The sequence below is a fragment of the Chelonia mydas genome, chromosome 14, assembly GCF_015237465.2.
Source record: "Chelonia mydas isolate rCheMyd1 chromosome 14, rCheMyd1.pri.v2, whole genome shotgun sequence".
Taxonomy (NCBI): Eukaryota; Metazoa; Chordata; order Testudines; family Cheloniidae; genus Chelonia; species Chelonia mydas.
Genome location: NC_051254.2, coordinates 35,575,605 through 35,595,743, shown reverse-complemented (window position 1 = coordinate 35,595,743; position 20,139 = coordinate 35,575,605). Strand labels below are relative to the sequence as shown.

At 54.0% G+C, this 20,139-nt stretch overlaps 2 protein-coding genes across 12 annotated transcripts in view; both read right to left on the bottom strand.

The window, feature by feature from the left end:
- LOC102944114 (zinc finger protein 436) overlaps positions 1–20,139 on the bottom strand; it is a 156,854-nt gene that overhangs the window by 86,293 nt on the left and 50,422 nt on the right. The gene's annotated exons all lie outside the window — the stretch shown is intronic.
- Positions 6,003–20,139, bottom strand: part of LOC102944787 (zinc finger protein 501) — a 50,181-nt gene continuing 36,044 nt past the window's right edge. For 2 of the 11 annotated variants that reach the window (XM_043528059.1, XM_037914765.2), the window contains exons 2-3: positions 19,442–19,606; positions 16,082–19,137 (exon numbers count right to left, since the gene is read on the bottom strand). In XM_043528059.1, coding sequence (XP_043383994.1) covers positions 17,501–19,137; positions 19,442–19,606 — 1,802 coding nt within the window. In that variant the 3' untranslated portion in view covers positions 16,082–17,500. Of the gene's footprint in view, positions 9,743–10,072; positions 10,187–11,179; positions 11,736–11,853; positions 11,942–12,430; positions 12,546–15,741; positions 15,999–16,081; positions 19,138–19,441; positions 19,610–20,139 lie in introns of those variants that run through there. The other 9 variants (XM_037914766.2, XM_037914767.2, XM_043528052.1 and 6 more) reach the window with 8 other exon arrangements.

Below are 20,139 nucleotides of genomic sequence, written 5' to 3'. Positions count from 1 at the left end.
GCCCACTCAATTACAAGGCTGACTGTATGTCAACCTAAATTAAGTTGTCCTAATTTTGCAGTGTAGACAAGCCCTTACTGCACAGATTCTGATGCCGGGACCCAGTGGTCACTCCCACACCAGCTTTTTCTAGGTCCCAGCGATAAACCTATTGCATTGTCGCCACCCTGCCCCTCAGGGACCCCATGTCCCCTGGGCGCAGGCAGCTTCTCTCAGCATTAAGGGGTCATCGTACAAAGCAGCCACCATGTCAATGGGAGGACAGAAAGGAGATGTACCAGTCCCTGGGAGGCAGGAGAAGGGGGATTTCTATCAAGACTCAGGATGATTCCAGAGAGTCCACAATATAAAGAGAGATGGGGGGAGATGGGGTCCTAGAGAGGCTACCCAGAGGCTGGAGCTGCAGGGGACACCTTTCTCAGTGACACTGACTCCAGGTGTGATTCACTCGGGGAAGTAATTGGCACAGGGAGCTGTTGGCCAGGGACGGTCTCTTGTCTCCACACCACACTCGCTGGCTACCAGCCCTGGGCCTGAGCTTCCCTAACTCGGGTCATGGAGCTGTGCTAGGCCACCAGGCTTGGTGGGTTCATCTGCTCCTAAGAATAACCGATCAAGGGGCCCTCATGTCCACTCCTGCAGGGATCTCTGCCGCCCCTTTCCTGGCTGGTACAATTTGCTACTGGGTAGCAGCTACTGACACCTAGCTGTTCTCTTTTGCTGCCCTTTCACAATTTTGCTGCCTCTGCCTTTCCCCAAGCTCTGGTGGAGGGGTCGCAAGCTGGGATGGAGGGGGGGTGTATTCCCCTCACAATCGGCTATCTCTCACCTTTCCTCATCCTCTACTTTTCTGCATCTCCTGGTCCCAGAACAGCAAAGAATGATGGACTGGAAAGGAACTCTGCTTCCTTTCCCCAGCCTCTGGTCCAGAGGTAGGAACTTGTGATGGAGGGGGGCATGCCTGTCACAATTTGCTACCATTGTGAAATCACTATTTTAAATTTGGGCACGAAGAAAGCTGTCTCGGTAATCCAGAAAAGCATTGTACAGAGCTAAACCTCAGGGCTTTGTATGTAAATCCCGGAATGAAGGTGGTGTTATTTCTTTATTAGTCTCTTTCCACTGTAGATCGTTGGGCAGCGGGTAGAATAGGCCTGGGGAGGCTAAACCTCCCCAGCTAGGCTGTGGCCCTGCCCATGCGTCGCCCCAAGGCCCTGGTCCTATGTCCCGCTCTTCCCCCGTGGCCCCACCCACATTGCTCCTCCTCTCGCCCTTGCTCTGCTTCTTCCCCAAAGCCAGCAGGGGCTTTGCTGTGCTGTGCCCGGTGGCCCAGAACTCAGGCTGGCTGAGGCAGGCATGCTGGGGCTCGGGCCGGCTGGTGGGCTGAAGCTTGGGGCAGCTGAGGTGGGCAGGCTGGTGCTTGGGCCAGACAGCAGGCTGGGATTCGGGCCAGCTGGCAGCCCATGACTCAGCGAGGCTGGGGTGGGCAGGCCAGGGCTCCTCCAGCTGCAGTAGGGGGCTCAAGGCTCCGGCAGGCAAGGAGGGGAGGGCCTCGGGCAGAAGGGGCAGGGTTGGGGGCTAGACTCCTCAAATGCAGGGTTCAGGTGCAGCCCATGTGTAGATCAGGCTGCACGGTTTCGATAGTAAACAAACACTGAATGCACACAAAACACTGAGTACACCGCCAAACCCTATAAACAGTATTTAAAATACTTACAAACACTTTTTAAGCGCAAGCTATTAGGCAGAAAATCTACCACTGTCCCTTTTACCGACTTATCCCCCATTGTCACTGTTACGCGCCCTGAACAAGTTTCCGACACAACATTTGCACTGCTGTACTTCGGCACATGCGGGTGGGTGTAAACAAAGTGCACCGTGGTCCAGGAGGGAAAAAAGAGAATACAGGGGACCTCCCTGCGTTCTGATCTTATTTCAGAGACATTTTCTCAGCCCTTTTCCTCACTGCTGAAACTCAACTGCTCTCTCATGACTGTATTTTTACCTCAAAATAATCCTGTACTTTAGTTACCCCATGGTAAAAAACAAACAAACCCTAAACAATAAAAACTAAAATCACGCTTTTTAGCAGTGAGGAAAAGGCCGGGGGGGTTGGGCTCACAATGGGATGGCGCCATCGGGATGCTGAGCATTGCAAGGACTATCTTTTAGGCCCCTAACAAGTCACAGGAACAATCCTGTGATCCACAAAGCTGAGTTAGGTCTCTAGGCTCCCTATACAGACTCTGCGGAGAGGCAGGCGCCGGAGAATGAGATCCACAAAGGCGAGGAGCCACCTCAGCCTGCCCATGGGAAATGCCGCCCTAAGACCTGCCTCGGCTCTCACAGACTTCGGCGCCTAACTCTCAGTGGCAGGAAGGCACCTAGCCCTGCCTAGCGCTCCACGGATGGGAGCCCAGCTCCTGGAGTCAGGTGGCTCAGGCCCCTCAACTGTTCCTTGAGCTAGGCAGGAGCCGAATACCACCCGAAACAGCCAGAGGTAGTGGTTGTGGTACTCCCCTTCTATCTTTCAGCACTCACCTGAGATGTGGGAGACCCCTGTTCAAACCTCCTTTCCCCCTCTGCTTGAGGGGGGCATTGAACCTGGGGCTCCTACATCCCAGCCCACTTAGACGCCAGCAGAAGGGTTCCCATTCATGGATCCCTAGGCAGACCAGGCACCTTGGTGCACCTGTGAGGCATTATGCAGAGCTAGCCACTGATCAGGGATTATTTTAAACACTAAAACTTTGGGAGGGGAGGGGGTATGTGAAATGTGCAGAATCAGGTCTCCTTGAGCAGCTCCATGCCTCTGGGCCTTGGGATGCAACTGTGTGAGAACCCAGCCCTGGGAGCGGGTGCTGAGGTGTAGCATCCCCCAAGAGGGAGGGGAGCCCCTTTACACCTCAACATCCTTTTCTGCAACCACTGCAGATTGCTCACCCCCATGGCTGTCGCTTTTAACCCCTCTACACCCTGGGGTTTCCCCACTGATACTGTCTGGCCGGGCCTTAGCCACATTCTTAACCCTGCTTCCTACCCCGGTCTCTGATTTTCCCCATCTCCTTCCCCTACCTCCAGCGCTTTCACCCTCCTGCACATCAGTTTGGCCCCTGCACGGATTCTGTCCCCCACATTTGACTCCTTTGCCCCCCTTCCCCCTACGGCCAGCAGAGACCCCTTGGCCTCCCATGCAGGAGAGGTGAGTGAGCGGCACCCTTCACATGAGCACCTACACCAGCTGCAAACCAGCAGATGGTGGGGGCAGCGGACGGCGGCACCCCCCGTGTGTCTGTCCCAGCCCCGCCCGGCCGGGCTCCCCCCGGCCCGCACACACCGGGGGCTGGCGGCAGCTTTCCCGGGCCCGGGGCAGGGAATCGCAGCCAGCTCCGCGGGGAGCAGCCCGGGGGTGACGGGGGGGGGGCGGGTCTCTCTTACCTTCCTTCCGAGCTGGGCCCCCCGGGGCAGGGGCAGGGGCCGGGCCGGGAAGGGGCCCTGGCCGGGCTGGGGGCTCTGCCCGGGGAGAGGCTCCCGGGGAGCAGCGGGCAGGGCCCGGCTGGAGGTTCCCCTCTCCCGGCTGCAGCCCGGGCTCCGGGCTCCCAGCACCAGCCGCCGGGGTCCCCGCAGCGGCTGCGAGTCACTTCCTGTTGCCGGGACTGGCCCCAGCGCTCGCTCCAAGCCGCCTCCCAGCCGCTCCTGGGTCCTAGCGATCAACGCACCACGTTGCAGCCCCCTGCCCCAGACCCTGCCCCCTGGGGGCCCCACCTGCCCTGGGCACGGGCAGCTTCTCTCCGCATTAAGGGGGCATCGTGCACAGAGGCCAAAGTACCCGTGGGAGGACAGACAGGAGGCGGCCAGATCGTGGAAAAGGGGGGTTTCTGTGCAGACTTGGGATTGCTCTAGAGAGTCCCAGTACCCAGGGACACACGGGGGACACTCTGTGTGCGATTTGCTCTGGTAACAGACGGGCACAGTGAGCAGTTGGTCAGAGCTGGTGTCTTGTCTGCACCCCAGACTCACTAGCTACCAGCCCTGGGCCGCAGCCACAAGCTCTGCTCCCCTCACTTGGCTCATGGAGCTGTCAGTGCTTTGTCACCAGATTCCTGGAAGCGTTTGTAGGGCTGAATTAACCCATCCCTGGTTCTAGGCCAAACCCCCTTGTGTGCCGCCCCCCCGTCCCCACCCACCAGGGATTGCCTTTGCCCTTCTCCCAACTGGCTCCCCCACGTGGGCACTGACTGCAGCTCCCTCTCACACACCTGCACATCACCAGCAAACTCCAGCTGGTCTGGTTCAGGGACTGGTGCTTTGCCCACTTGTGCCCTGGTGCATGGTGATTGCAGCACAATTCACTCCAATTTGGCCCTGGCCTCCACCAGGTGTCAACAGCAATCAGATTTGGCCTGATGCCCCCTCTCCCAAAATGGGGGCCAGGCCTGGGACAATCTTGAGTGGGCACTGTGCCACCTATCACTGGATACCCACGAAAATCCCCAATGAGCCGTTCCCCGAGGACTAGTGTACCGCTCTGACCCTGAGAGCATCCCAATGCCAGACGGCCAGGGGCTCCCTGAGAGCTGGAAGTCAGTTTCAGCTGGCTTGACAAACCCAACTCACTGGTGCCATAATCTGTATCTAAAAAGGTGTCATTGGAAACTAATAACTCACTGATCACTCATATGCTTGCATGAGATACATATGGGCCATACACAAAGAATTAGAAACACAGGCTGGAAATTGTTCTTAAAATGTGTTTGTCGGGCAAGACTTATGTCACCCCTGCCCTAAACAAAAGAATGTGGTTCTTCCACTTGCTGGAACCTGTCTCCAATGTAAATGGAGCGAGGACAATGAAATTACATTTAAACCAAGGGCAGACAAAGCCAGCAGGCAAGCACAGTGGAAGATGCCACTTCCCACTCTCAATGGGAGATGGAAGCAGCAGCTGCAAAAAAACTTCCCACCTCCTGAAGCGAGGTCATTGAACTTTAGAAACTATAACCAGGACGCAAAGCCAGCTTGGCATCCATTACTGAGCAGATACCACAGGGCCTGTATGTCTGAGAAAAGTGGAACCTTCCAGCCAAGGGGGCTGAAAGTCCCCAGACACTGAATCTAGGCAAGACACCTGCGTCGACCAAGATGGTAACTTACTGCAGTTAAATGTATGTTTCAAAGCATGTTTTGTCTGTAACCTTTTGTTTTGCTTTCACCCTTATTAGACATCCCTTAATCCTAGGTTCCATGGGAATAAATTCAGTTTTAGTTTTACAACAGGTTTCAGAGTAGCAGCCATGTTAGTCTGTATTAGCAAAAAGAAAAGGAGTACTTGTGGCACCTTAGAGACTAACCAATTTATTTGAGCATAAGCTTTCATGAGCTACAGCTCACTTCATCTGATGCATACTGTGGAAAGTGTAGAAGATCTTTTTATATACACACAAAGCATGAAAAAATACCTCCTCCCACCCCACTCTCCTGCTGGTAATAGCTTATCTAAAGTGATCACTCTCCTTACAATGTGTATGATAATCAAGTTGGGCCATTTCCAGCACAAATCCAGGTTTTCTCACCTCCCCCCAAAACACACACACACACAAACCCAAACCATCTCAGTGCCATGTGAGTCCTCAGCTAACCAACTTAAAGGTGGGGCTGTGCGCTGTCTCTTTAAGAGAGCTGCAAAGTTACTGTGAGTGCTACGCTCAGGGGGATCTGACACTACAGGGCAGATGGCTTTGGGGAGACTCAGGTTTGGGGGGCGAGTTGGGCTGACTCTGAAAAGAGGAACCGAAGCTGGTGGAAGCCAGTGAGAGGCGCTGGTGCTGTGCACAGGCTGCTGGTGTGAAGGCTCTGAACCACGACTGCACAACAGAGAGAGACGCCCAGGATTACAGGGCAGGCGGAGACACTGGTCTGGGTTGAACCCCACAGCATCACATCACTAGACCAGTTTGACTGGAGACCACCGCGCCGGTATCACACACAGCACTGGAATTTGCTGACAGCAAAACAAAAGGAAATTTATTGGAAGAGAGACAAGAGATCTAAACAGAAACAAGAGGAAGGATGGAGTCACATGGTCACGTGCAAAACCAAAATCAGAAAGGTTGAACTAGGGCCTACCCTCATTAGAAGTTCCCTTTTCTATCAGATCAAACAGATCCTCACCCCAAAGTTCAGTCTGTCACAGGGAATGCTAGCCCCAAGGAGCCGGGCCCCAGCCTTCCCCAAACCACCCTGAAGCAAAGTGAGACCATCTGGGAAGGGGACAAGGGATCCCCGCAGGAGAACTCAGTGACTCAGACAATCACTTTGCTAATGGGGGCTCAGAATCAATAAGATGCTCAGGGTCAGTTTGACTACGAAGAGTGGGGGAGCGGCAGAGGACATGTGCTAGCTAATCCCCACCACTTCTCCCCCCACAAAAGGCCCAGTGGGAATCAGCCCCTCTCAGTGGTGCTGTCTGAATGCAGTGGGGGCAGGGAGAAGGGGCAGAGAGGGTGAGTGAGGAGAGGCAGCACCTCTCTACCCCTGTGCTCTCCCTCGCCTCTTATCCCATCATCCCCAAACACTCAACAGCCCAGCATTCAGGTTTCCCTGCTTCCCACCTCCACCAGCCCCAGCCATTCCATCCCCAGTTTCCTCCCCACAACCCATCGGCCTGGTCCCTTAATGGTTGATCCCCCAGAAACCAGCGCCCTAGGGGATTTGGGGAGGGGAGGAGTTACCAGCCCCAAGGGACACTCCTCCTGCAGGGAACAGCTCCAGGTAATTGGGGGAGCCCAGCCCAGGGGCTGGTGGAAGATTGGGGGTGGGGACAGGTGTGTAGAGTGAAGGTGGGGCCTGGCACAAGTGTCCTTCTCCTCATCACCATGACAGGGGGATCCTGTCTGGGAGGGGAAGGGAGAAGGGGGAACTTCAGCCAGGCAGAGGGAGCAGCTGGAGGAGTTTCTCTCTCTCCCTTCCCCCACTTGTGGCTCATCAGCTCAGCAACCAGGGCTGCAGCAGGGAGGAGGGGCTGGTGGGGGCTTCTCCTCCTCTGCTTGGGGTTTGCTTAGACCAGGCAGACCCAGAGGGTCATTGACCAGCTGCTGCTTGGCTGCTGCTGGATCCTCACCCCAGTGATGGGCAGCTGGATCCTTGGGAGCCAAACCTGGATGTGTGTGGGAATGACAAAATGGGTTTGTCACCATGGCCAGCCCCAGTCAGGGCCCTGAGAGAATTTCCCCCATGTGTGGAGGAGTCTCCCATGTCCAGTGTGGTGGTAAATCCACTTGGAGCATTTTCCATGCTAAAGGAAGCATCTCAGGGTCTGTCTACACAGCAAATAGGCACCTACTGTGGTTGGTCCGTACCAGCTGACTTGGGCTCACAGGGCTCTTTCATTGCTATATTGATTTCCAGGCTTATTCTGGAGCCTTCTCTCTAGGACTTGCGAGGTGGGAGGGTCCCAGAGTCCAGGCTCCAGCCCATGCCCAGAAGTTCACGTAGGAATGAACAAGCCTTGCAGCCCCAGCCTCAGGAGCCTGAGTCGGCTGTCATGGGTCAGCTGCAGGTTTTTCTTTGCTGTGCAGACAGACCCTGAGAGGTCTCTACCCTGAGTGGGTTTGCTGATGCTTTATACTCCCCGGAACACCAGATGAAGCTTCCCCCACATTCAAGGTCTCCCTCTTGTGGGGACTCTTCAATATATGATAATGGGTGAGCTCTGACTGAATCTTTCCCACAGTCAAGGTATTTCTAAGAGCTTTCCCCCGTGTGGAGCCACTGATGTTTCAGTGAGCGTTGAGCTGTTCTTGAAGCTTTTCCTGCAGTCCAAGCCTTTTCGGGTTTCCTCTCTTTTGTGGATCATCTCACGTGAAATCAGGTTTGATCTCCACATCAAACTTTTCCATGTAGTTGAGGCATTTGTGAGGTTTGTCTCCAGTATGGATTTTCTGATGTCTGGTATGGGTTGATCTCTGAGTGAAACTTTTCCCACAGTCGAGGCATTTGTGGGGTTTATCTCCAGTATGGATTTTGTGATGTCTCGTAAGAGTTGACCTCTGAGTGAAACTTTTCCCACAGTCGAGGCATTTGTAGATTCTCTCTCCTGTGTGGATTCTCTGATGTTTAAGAAGGTCTGAGCTGTCACGGAAGCTTTTCCCACAATCCAAGCATTTATGGGGTTTCTCTCTTTTGTGACTCATATCATGTGAAATCAGGTTTGAACTCTGAATGAAACTTTTTCCACAATCCAACCATTTATGGGGTTTCTCTCTTTTGTGGATCATTTCATGTGAAATCAGGTTTGATCGCTGAATGAAACTTTCCCCACAGTCCAAGCATTTATAGAGTTTCTTTCCTGAGTGGATTTTCTGGTGTGTAGTAAGGGCTGATCTCTGAATGAAACTTTTCCCACAGTTGAGGCATTTGTGGGGTTTATCTCCAGTATGGATTTTCTGATGTCTGGTAAGAGTTGATCTCTGAGTGAAACTTTTCCCACAGTCGAGGCATTTGTAGATTCTCTCTCCCGTGTGGATTCTCTGATGTTTAAGAAGGTCTGAGCTGTCACGGAAGTTTTTCCCACAATCCAAGCATTTATGGGGTTTCTCTCCTTTGTGGATCATCTCATGTGAAATCAGGTTTGATCGCTGAGTGAAACTTTCCCCACAGTCCAAGCATTCATAGAGTTTCTCTCCTGTGTGGATTTTCTGGTGTGTAGTAAGGGCTGATCTCTGAATGAAACTTTTCCCACAGTCGAGGCATTTGTGGGGTTTATCTCCAGTATGGATTTTTTGATGTCTCGTAAGAGTTGATCTGTGAGTGAAACTTTTCCCACAGTCGAGGCATTTGTAGATTCTCTCTCCCGTGTGGATTCTCTGATGTTTAAGAAGGTCTGAGCTGTCACGGAAGCTTTTCCCACAATCCAAGCATTTATGGGGTTTCTCTCCTTTGTGGATCATCTCATGTGAAATCAGGTTTGATCGCTGAGTGAAACTTTCCCCACAGTCCAAGCATTTATAGAGTTTCTCTCCTGTGTGGATTTTCTGGTGTGTAGCAAGGGCAGATCTCCGAATGAAGCTTTTCCCACAGTCCAAGCACTTGTGGGGTTTCTCTCCTGTGTGGATTTTCTCATGTGAACTAAGGGTTGATCTGTGGGTGAAACTTTTCCCACAGTTGAGGCATTTGTGAGGTTTATCTCCAGTGTGGATTCTCTGATGTCTCAGAAGGATGGATCTCTGAGCGAAACTGTTCCCACAGTTGAGACACTTATAGGGTCTCTCTCCTGTGTGCACTCTCTGATGTGTAATAAGGTGTGAGCTCTGACTGAAGCTTTTCCCACAGTCCAGGCATTTATAAGGTCTCTCTCCTGTGTGGATTCTCTGATGAGTGATAAGGTTCGATTTCTGATTGAAGCTTTTCCCACAGTTGACACACTTATAGGGTTTCTCTTCCTTGGGATTTATCTGCGGGGCTGTGTTTTTCCTGGGGTCCTTGCATCCTACCCCATATTCAACGGATTCATCCTCTTTCTTCACTGGGTGGTTTCCCCGCTGCCTCTCTGATCTCTGCTGGCTCCTCCAAGCTTCTCCCTGTTCCAAGGTTTGGGAAAAATTCCCTTCAGCTCCTCTCAAAAAGTTCCCCTGCAGTTCCACTTGCTCGGGATCTTCCTGTTGTGGATTCTTCCCCTTGTTCTCACTCATCATCGTCTCATCAACTGCTAGGGGAGAGAGAGAATCCGGACAAGAGTCATTCCCTGTGGCGGGGAGAAAGGATAGAACGGGGAAGAGCACAGAGGGAAAAACACTACACAGTAACTGTAGGGGAGATGGAGAAATTGGATTCTGCCTCCACAACCCATCTACACACTGCCAGGTAAGAAAAGTCAGGGAGGAAACTCCCTACAGCTAAAGGGTGGGAAGCCATAGGTGATCTCTGCCGTGATGATACCATACTGGCTGGCTACAGCCTGACTGGGTGAGGTGAAACACACCCCAGGGAGCTGGCTAACAGCCCACCTTTGGGAGTCCCAGCTTTTTCATTCACTTGCCAGATGGTTTGTGAGTCAGTTTCACCAATTCCTCACCTGTGCGGCTGCCTCTTGGGATCTCTGATTCCTCAGAGGTCTGAATATCCGGGACCCATGGCTCTTCCCCTTGTTCCAGCCGGGTGATCAGGTCAGGTTTGAGAATGGGAAATCCTGCTCAGGGAGAGAAATCAGGAAGATGAGGGTGTATTTCGAGTATTGATAGTGTATTTTTCACAAAGAACATCCCTGAATATTAACCTGCCCCGTGCTGAGCTGGGGGATTGTGGAATCCAAAAGGACGGGAATATGGTCGATGTAATTACGCAGATGTGCAATGTTAACAAATTGGGACATGGCCTCTGAGCCCCCAGGGAGAGGCAGATGTCTGTCGGGGAGGAGCTGTCAGAGCATCGCTGGGGGTTTCCAGGATCTGTGCACTCTGGGGGACTTGCTGATTCAGACACAGTTATGATGTTAAACCCCTGCCTAGTTCTAAACCTCCAGAGCCCTCTGGCTGCAGCCAGTTCCAGCTATGGGGGATCATAGGGGATGGTGAGTGTAAAATAAGAGACACAAGGTGGGTGACATAACACTCCTCAACACTCCAAACCCAAAGTATCTTTTCTTGGGCCAACTCCTGTGGGTGATCATAAGAACAGCCTCTCTGGGTCAGACCAAAGGTCCATCTTGCCCAGTATCCTGTCTACCAACAGTGGCCAATGCCAGCTGCTTCAGAGGGAATGAACAGAACAGGTGATCATTAAATGATCCAAAACAATAAAAAACAAGCTTCAAAAGCTTCTCTCTTTCATCAACCAAATTTGGTCCAATCAAAGGTACTGCCTTCCCCGCTTTGTGTCTGTCTGTCATGGGACGAACAGGCCCACACCAACAGTACAAACGAGTGAGAAATAATACACACAGGACCATACCCTGCTTCTGCCCCTTTGAAAACTGGATGGATGGGGTGAATTAGAGTGTCCATTAGGTTTATGATTCCCAGATCCCATTGGAGGTGGCATGGAGATGAAAGTCTCTCTTACACTAGATCTATGGACTTTGGGATCCATTTGCCTCTAATCTAACTGAGCAGAGAAGAACTGACCAGTTTCATACATGCAGACCTCCCAGCTTGTAATAATTAAGGGCACAGGAATCCCTTACCCAGCGAGGTCACCATCTCGTAGTTCTCCTGCATGACGTCCCTGTAGAGGGCTCTCTGAGCAGGGTCCAGCAGAGCCCCCTGCCCCTCGGTGAAATACACAGCCACCTCCTCGAAGGTCACCGGCATCTGGAACAACAAGAGTCCCCCATTCAGCGCCTGCTGCCCCAGCTGCAATCCACTAGTCAGGGGGAGGAGGCCCAGAGGAGCAGAATCCCACCCGCACCCTGCTCAGAGGAGCCAGGAGGCTTCAGGGGGTGGGATAAGGTGAGAGCGCCTTGTCTCCCCAGCACACGGAGCAGGGCAGGGTCTTCTCATTTCCCACTCGCCTGCCAGCCACAGGCAGATACGGGAAGCAGAGCTCTGAGCCAGGGACAGGGTCAGGAATCCCGACAGCTTCCCTTCGTATTTCACAGCAGCCTCTGGCCAGTGGGGTCAGGCTCCAGCACTGGGAGTCTGGTCACTTTTCCCAGCCCTGCCCAGGGGGGTGTTTCCTGATTCAGAAATGGGGGAATGTTCCCCCCTGACCATGGGCCTGTTCAGAAAATCAGGCCCAGGTTGAACATTTCCCAGCAGGTTTATCACACCCTCGCCCCTCCCTGCCTCACCCTGTGTCTTTCCTGCCCCTCCTCCTCTACAGCAACCCCCCCCCTGCAGCTCCCTGAAAATCCCCTACCTGAGCTGGCTCCATCACAGCCATTTCCCTTCCCTGTCCCCTGGAAGACGGGACGATCTGGAGCGAAACGTGGACGTGATTCTTCAGCCTGTCAGGGCGAGAGGGGCGACGACGGGGGGAGGTTTCAGAAGGGGCTTGAGTCCATTTCACACCCCGATTCCCCCCTGGCTCTCTTCCTGCAGACAGACTGGTCCCGCAAGCTCCAGCTCAGGATTTGGTGAGGGCAGAGCTCGGGCCCCCCTGGGGCTGGTTCCAGCCACCGGAGAAAGTCCCCTCCTGGGCTGGGCACAGAGGGGGATTAATGAAGGTCTCTCCCCAGAACTGACCCCACTGGGGGAGCAGCAGCTGCTCAGTCTGGACTCCCAGATCACAATGGAGGAGGCAGCAGCATCTGCCCCAGAAAGCTCAACTCCAGGGCTCTAATATCAGGAGCAGACAGAGACATACCAGCCTCCTCCTCTCCCTTAGCAATAGCCAGAGCCCTCTAGTTTGGTGACAACACCTGATGAATGAGCTGCCCTGGACTCCCCCGGCAGCCACCAGGGACAGCTGATCTCATCGGCCCAACTGGACTCACCCCCTGCCAGAGCCAGCAGTGACTCCGGTCTGACACCGGTGTGGCTGAGATCTGAATCCATGGCACGGGGAAGCTGCCGTTGTCCCTCTCACCACCGCTCACCCTTTTCACTGGCCTCTCTCTCCCTTCCCCAGCCAGCCTCCTCTTGCTCTCCCATTCCCCCTCCGGCCTCCCCAGTCCCCTCTCCCCACATCGCCCCCTTTTCCTTCACTAGATCCCACCACCCAGGTTTCCCTCTATTCCAGCCCTGTGTCCTGTGGGCTCCACAATTCTCCCCCATACAGTGACCCCCCTGCGTTGCCTCATTCTCCATGCAGCGCCCCCGCTGCCCCCTCCCGCCCCCTGCCCGCTCACACATCCCCTCCTGTCCTCCCACCTCCAGTCCCTCTTCAGCCCGCTCCCGGCTCCCTCCCACGTGTGGCTGTCCCAGCCCCTGGCTCCCCCCGCCCCGCACACACCGGGGGCTGGCGGCAGCTTGCCCGGGCCCGGGGCAGGGAATCGCAGCCAGCTCCGCGGGGAGCAGCCTGGGGTCAAACCCGCCCCCTGCAGCCCGGGGGTGACGGGGGGGGGCGAGTCTCTCTTACCTTCCCTCCGAGCGGGGCCCCCCGGGGCAGGGGCCGGGCCGGGAAGGGGCCCTGGCCAGGCTGGGGGCTCTGCCCTGGGAGAGGCTCCCGGGGAGCAGCGGGCAGGGCCCGGCGGGAGGTTCCCCTCTCCCGGCTGCAGCCCGGGCTCCGGGCTCCCAGCACCAGCCGCCGGGGCTGGGGGATCTCGCCGGGAGCCTGGGAGCCAGAGCCACCGCAGGGGCAACGAAATCCGAATCCGATTCACTTGCTGGCTCGCAGACAGCTCCTCCTGGGTCCTAGCGACAAGCGGATTCCACCGCCCTGCAGCCCCCCCCCCCGCCACAGACCCTGCCTCTTGGGGGCCCCACCTCCCCTTGGCTCCCGCAGCTTCTCTCCGCATCAAGGAGGCATCCTGCACAGAGGCCAATGAGGCTGTGGGAGGACAGACAGGAGACCCAGATCCTGGGGGCGGGGGGTTCTGTGGGGACTGGCCATTGTTCCAGAGTGTCCCCAAGCCCGCGCCGCTTCCCGCAGCTCCCATTGGCCGGGAATGGTGAACCACGGCCACTGGGAACTGCAAGTGGCCGTACCTGCAGAACAAAGTGTCTCGCGGCCCGCCAGGGGCTTACCCAGAACAAGCCACAAACCAAGTTCGGGAACCACTGATCTACAGGAACACAGGGGTGATGGGGGTCCTGGTCCTAGAGAGACAGTCCAGAGCTAAGAAGAAGTCTGGTGGCACCTTAGAGACTAACAGATTTTTCGTGGGCAAAACACTTCTTCAGATGCAGTCCAGACCTAGAGCTGCAGGCGACACGTTTCTCGATGACACTGACTCTGTCTGTGATCCACTCTGGTAACAGACTGGCACAGGGAGCAGCTGATCAGAGCTGGTCTCTTCTCTCCACACCAGGCTCACTGGCTACCAGCCCTGGGCCAGAGATACCAGCTCGGGTCATGGAGGTTTCAGAGCTTTGCCACCAGGTTCCTGGAGTTATTTGTAGGGCTGGATTAACCCATCCCTAGGTTCTAGGCCAAACCTTCTCATGTCTGCCCCCCCCCCACACACACACACACCTCTGACCAGGGATCCCTTCTGCTCCTCTCCTGGCTGGCTCCCCCATGTGGGCACTGACTGCAGCTCCCTCTCACACACCTGCACATCACCAGCAAACTCCAGCAGGTCTGGTTCAGGGACTGGTGCTCTGCCTACTCGTGCCCTGGTGCACGGGGATCACAGCACAACTCACTCCATTTCGACCCTGGCCCCCACCAGGTGCTGACAGCACTCACTCGAGTTTCCCCTGGTGCCCCCTCTTCTGAAATGGGGGCTGGCCTGGGACATTCCAGAGTGGGCAGTGGGGCAGCCAGCACTGCTCCTTCTCCCCAAGGAGCAGGCTCCTGTGCAACCCCCAACACACACAGGAATAGGGTTTTAGGTACCTGCCTATATGGCCTGTCCCTTAATCCAGCCCTGACTGCACTGGATCCCTCCAGGGTTGGGGGTCTGGAGGGAAGGGGAGTGGGGGGAGTTGATTCAGTAGCTGTTGTATCCAGAGGTGGGAAAGAGAGACAGAGGAGGCTGCTCTCAATCTGTCTCTGTTTTTTGTCCTGGGTCACAAGTTCCATTGGGATCTGGGAGCTTGGACTGAGCAGCTGCTGCTCCCCCAACAGGGTCTGTGCTGGGAAGAGATCTTCATCAAAGCCCCCTCTGTGCCCAGCCAGGGTGGGACATTCACTAGGCCAGACCAGAGCGAGAGACTGACTCTGCAGTCTGGGGGTTGGGGCACCGTCTGGGAGGTCCCCGTCCCCTTTCCCAAGGACTCTGCAATGAAATCCAAAGTAAAACAGGAAATGGGGGAAGCCTGACATTGGGAGACCCCATGGTGAGAGCACTGCCCTGAGAGCTGTGGGTATCCCCTGAACCTGGGTCTCCTACATCAGGTGGGCTGCTCTGACTCCTGGGCCAAGAGTTTACAGGAGGAATCACCCCATGCTCCCTTCTGCTGGTGTTTCTGGGTGGCATTTGACATTATTCTCACAAAAGCACAAGCATCTGGGCCCCAACACTCCAGCAGAGGGGTTCCCAGTGGTGCATTTGCAGGCAGAGAGAGGTGCTGGGAGGCTGCTCAGAGCACCCAGGGCTGGGATTCACCCGGCTTCCACCAGCCTCTGGTGCGAGGGACTCATCTGTGCCAGCTGGGTGTTAGCCCCCTACCACTGGGTATTGGCCCCCTACCAGCCTCAGCCACTGGAGTGCTCTCCCCTGGGCTACACCAGCCCTGCCTTTGCCCTGCAGGATGACAACAGCTCCCAGCCCGAGTCCCTTCAAAGTGTGTCCCTGGGGTATCCAGCCCCTATCCCTGGATACCCACAGAAATCCCTGATCTGCAGCTCCCCAAGAACCAGTGCACCTCTCCAACCCTGAGAGCACCCCAATGCCAGAGGCTCCCTGGGAGCTGGCAGTGAGTTTCAGCTGCCTTGACCAGCCCAACTCACTGCGGCCATGATCAGTACCTAAAAGTTGTCACTGGAAACTAACAACTCACTGATCAGCCAGATTCTGGCCTGATATACCTACTGGCAATACATGAAGCATTAGAAACACCTGCTGCAAGATGTTCTTAAAATGTGTTGTCAGGCAAGGCTAACATCACCTCTCTCCCCCAGGCAAAGGAATGTGGTTCTTCCCCCTGCTTGCATGTGTCTGCAATGTAAATGGAGCGAGGACAATGAAATGACATTTACATGAAGGGCAGACAAAGCCAGCAGGCAAACCAGTGTGGAAGACGCCACTTCCCACTCTCATGGGAGATGGAAGCCGCAACTGCAGAAAAACTTCCTGCCTCCTGAAGCGAAGTCATTGAACTCTGGAAGCAATAAGGACGGATAAGATTATTTCATGGAAGTTACAGATTCCATGACAGAGACCTCCACGAGATTTTCCATTTCAGAGGCGGAGGGTCCCCTGGAGCTCTCAGCTGCAGTGGGGCACCTGGAGCTGTCAGCCACCCCGCAGCAGGGAGGATTGGGCTCTCATCACCCCGCCCCCCCCCCAAAAAAACCCTCGACCTTCATTCATCACCCCGTAAGCCTCCCCCCATTACTTTTAGTAAAAGTCACAGACAGGTTTCCGTGATTTTTTGTTTATTGCCCATGACGTGTCCATGAGTTTTACTAAAAATAGCCATGACAAAATGTGAACCTTAGATATAACCAGGACGCAAAGCCAGCTTGGCATCCATTACTGGGCAGATACCACTAGGCCGAGCTCCTGTACATCTGAGAAAAGTGGAACTTTCCAGCCAAGGGGGTCGAAAGTCCCCAGACACTGAATGTAGGCAAGACACCTGCTGAGACCAAGACACGGCCTCACTGAAGATAAATGTAGTCACTAGAAAGCACATTTTGTTTGTAACCTCCCTGGCCCTTTCACTCTTACCAGACATCCCTTAACCCTATGGTCAATGGGAATAAACTTATTTTTAGTTTTAAAACAAACCATCTCAGTGCTGCAGATCACAGTGAAGTGCAAGTCGTCAGCTAACCTAACAGGGTGGGGCTGTGCGCTGTCTCTTTAAGAGAGCAGCAAAGTTACTAAAGTTCGTGAGTGCTATGCTCAGGAGGATCTGACACTACAGGGCAGCTGGCTTTGGGGAGACTCAGGTTTGGGGGGCGAGTTGGGGTGACTCTGGAGTTACCAGCCCCCAGGGACACTCCCCCTGCAGGGAACAGTTCCAGGTCAGCTGGGGAGCCCAGCCCACCGGCTGGTGGAAGATGGGGGATGGGGACAGGTGTGTAGAGTGAAGGTGGGGCCTGGCCCAAATGTCCTTCTCCTCATCTCCATGGCAGGGGGATCCTGTCTGGGAGGGGAAGGGAGAAGGGGGAACTTCTCCAGCCGCTCCCTCTGCCTGGCTGGAGTTTCTCTCTCTCCCTTCCCCCACCAGCACAGCAACCAGGGCTGCAGGAGGGAGGAGGGGCTGATGGGGGCTTCTCCTCCTCTGCTTGGGGTTTGCTTAGACCAGGCAGACCCAGAGGGTCACTGACCAGCTGTTGCTCGGCTGCTGCTGGATCCTCACCCCAGCGATGGACAGCTGGAACCTTAGGAGCCAAACACCCCGGATGTGTGTGGGAACGAGGAAATGGGTTTGTCACAATGGCCGGCCCCAGTCAGGGCCCTGAGAGAATTTCCCCCATGTGTGGAGGAGTCTCCCATGTCCAATGTGGTGGTAGCTCCACTTGGAGCATTTTCCATGCTAAAGGAAGCAAATCAGGGTGTCTACACAGCAACTAGGCACCTGCTGCGGCTGGACTTTGCCAGCCCACTTGGGCTCACGGGGCTCTTTCATTGCATATAGATTTCCAGGGTTATTCTGGAGCCTTCTCTCTAGGACCTGTGAGGTGGGAGGGTCCCAGAGTCCAGGCTCCAGCCCATGCCCCGAAGTTCACGTAGGAATGAACCAGCCCTGCAGCCCCAGCCTCAGGAGCCTGAGTCGGCTGTCATGGGTCAGCTGCAGGTTTTTCTTTGCTGTGCAGACAGACCCTGAGAGGTCTCTACCCTGAGTGGGTTTGCTGATGCTTTATACTCCCTGGAGCACCAGATGAAGCTTCCCCCACATTCAAAGTCTCCCTCTAATGTGGATTCTACAATATATGACAATGGATGAGCTCTGACTGAATTTTTTCCTGAAGTGAAGGTATTCCTAAGAGCTATCTCCTGTGTGGAGTCTCCGATGTTTAGCAAGCTTTGAGCTGTTCTTGAAGCTTTTCCCACAGTCCAAGTATTTATGGGTGTCTTCTCTCTTCTGCATCGTCTCATATAACCCTCAGGAAACTTTCCCCCACAGTCGACGCGTTTGTGGGGTTTATCTCCAGTATGGATTTTTTGATGTCTCGTAAGGGTTGATCTGTGAGTGAAACTTTTCCCACAATCAAGGCATTTGTAGATTCTCTCTCCCGTGTGGATTCTCTGATGTTTAAGAAGGTCTGAGCTGTGACGGAAGCCTTTCCTGCACTCCAAGCATTTATGGGGTTTCTCTCCTTTGTGGATCATCTCATGTGAAATCAGGTTTGATCGCTGCGTGAAACTTTTCCCACAGTCCAAGCATTTATAGAGTTTCTCTCCTGTGTGGATTTTCTGGTGTGTAGTAAGGGCTGATCGCTGAATGAAGCTTTTCCCACAGTCCAAGCACTTGTGGGGTTTCTCTCCTGTGTGAGTTTTCTCATGTGAAGTAAGGGTTGATCTGTGGGAGAAACTTTTCCCACAGTCGAGGCATTTGTGAGGTTTATCTCCAGTGTGGATTCTCTGATGTCTCAGAAGGATGGATCTCTGAGCGAAACTGTTCCCACAGCTGAGACACTTATAGGGTCTCTCTCCTGTGTGCACTCTCTGATGCGTAATAAGGTGTGAGCTCTGACTGAAGCTTTTCCCACAGTCCAGGCATTTATAAGGTCTCTCTCCCGTGTGGATTCTCCCATGTTTAATAAGCTGTGACCTGTCACTGAAGGTTTTCCCACAGTCCAAGCATTTATGGGGTTTCTCTCCAGTGTGGGTTCTCTGATGTGTAGTAAGGGCTGATATCAAATTGAATCTTTTCCCACACTCTAGGCATTTATAAGGTCTCTCTCCTGTGTGGATTCTCCCATGTTTCATTAGGGATGAGCTCTTGGTAAAACTTTTCCCACACTCATCGCATTTATACGGTCTCTCACCTGTGTGTTTTCTCTGATGTATAATGAGGGATGATCTCTGGTTGAAGCTTTTCCCACAGTCCAAGCACTTATGGGTTTTTTCACCTGTGTGGATTCTCTGATGAGTGATAAGGTTCGATTTCTGACTGAAGTTTTTCCCACAGTTGAGACATTTATAGGGTGTCTCTTCCTTGGGATTTGTCTGTGAGGCTGTGGTTTCCTTGGGATTTTTGCATCCTACCCCACATTCAATGGATTTATCCTCTTTCTTCATTGGGTGGTTTCCCCGCTGCCTCTCTGATCTCTGTCGACTTCTCCAAGCTTTTCCCTGTTCCAAGGATTGGGAAAAATTCCTTTCCGCTCCTCTCAGAAAGTTCCTCTGCAGCTCCACTTGCTCGGGATCTTCCTGTTGTGGATTCTTATTCTTATTCTCACTCATCATCATCTCATCACCTGTTGGGAGAGAGAGAGAATCCGGACAGGAGTCATTCCCTGTGCCAGGGAGAAAGGACAGAACAGGGAGCAGCAAAGTGGGGAAAACACTACACAGTAACTGATGGGGAGACGGAAAAATTGGATTCTGCCTCCATCTCCTACCCAAACCCTCTTAGGGAAGAAAAGTTGAGGAGGAAACTTCATACAGCTAAAGGATGGGTGGGAAGCCATGGTGATATCTGCCATGATGATACCATACCAGCTGGCTACAGCCTGACTGGGTGGGGTGAGACACACCTCGAGGAGATCGGTAGCAGCCCACCTTTGGGAGTCTCAGCTTTTTCATTCACTCTCCAGATGGTTTGTGTGTCAGTTTCACAAATTCCTCTTGGGACCTCCGATTCCTCCGGAGCCTGGAGATCCGGGACCCAGGGCTCTTCCCCTTGTTCAAGCCGGGCGATCAGGTCAGGTTTGGGAATGGGAAATCCTGCTGGAGGGGGCGGGAGGGGAGGAGAGACGGAGGGAAATCAGGAAGATGAAGGTGCATGGAGTATTGAGAGAGTATTTGTCACAAACAACATTCCCTGAGTTTAACCTGCCCTGTGCTGAGCTGGGAGATTGTGGAATCCAAAAGGATGGGAACATGGTCAATGTAATTATGCAGATGTGGAATCTTAACAAATTGGGACATGGCCTTTGAGCCCCCAGGGAGAGGCAGATGTCTGTCGGGGGAGGAGCTGTCACAGCATTGCTGGGGGTTTCCAAGATCTGTGCACTCTGGGGGACTTGTTGATGCAGACACAGCTCCGGTGTTAAACCCCTACCTAGTTCTAGAACTCCATAAGTTCCAGAACCCTCCACAGGGCTGTAGCCAGTCCCAGGAATGGAGGATCACAAGGATGGAGAGTGTAAAATAAGAGACACAAGGTGGGTGACGTAATATCTTTTCTTGGGCCAACTCCTGTGGGTGAACATAAGAACAGCCTCTCTGGGTCAGACCAATGGTCCATCTAGCCCAGT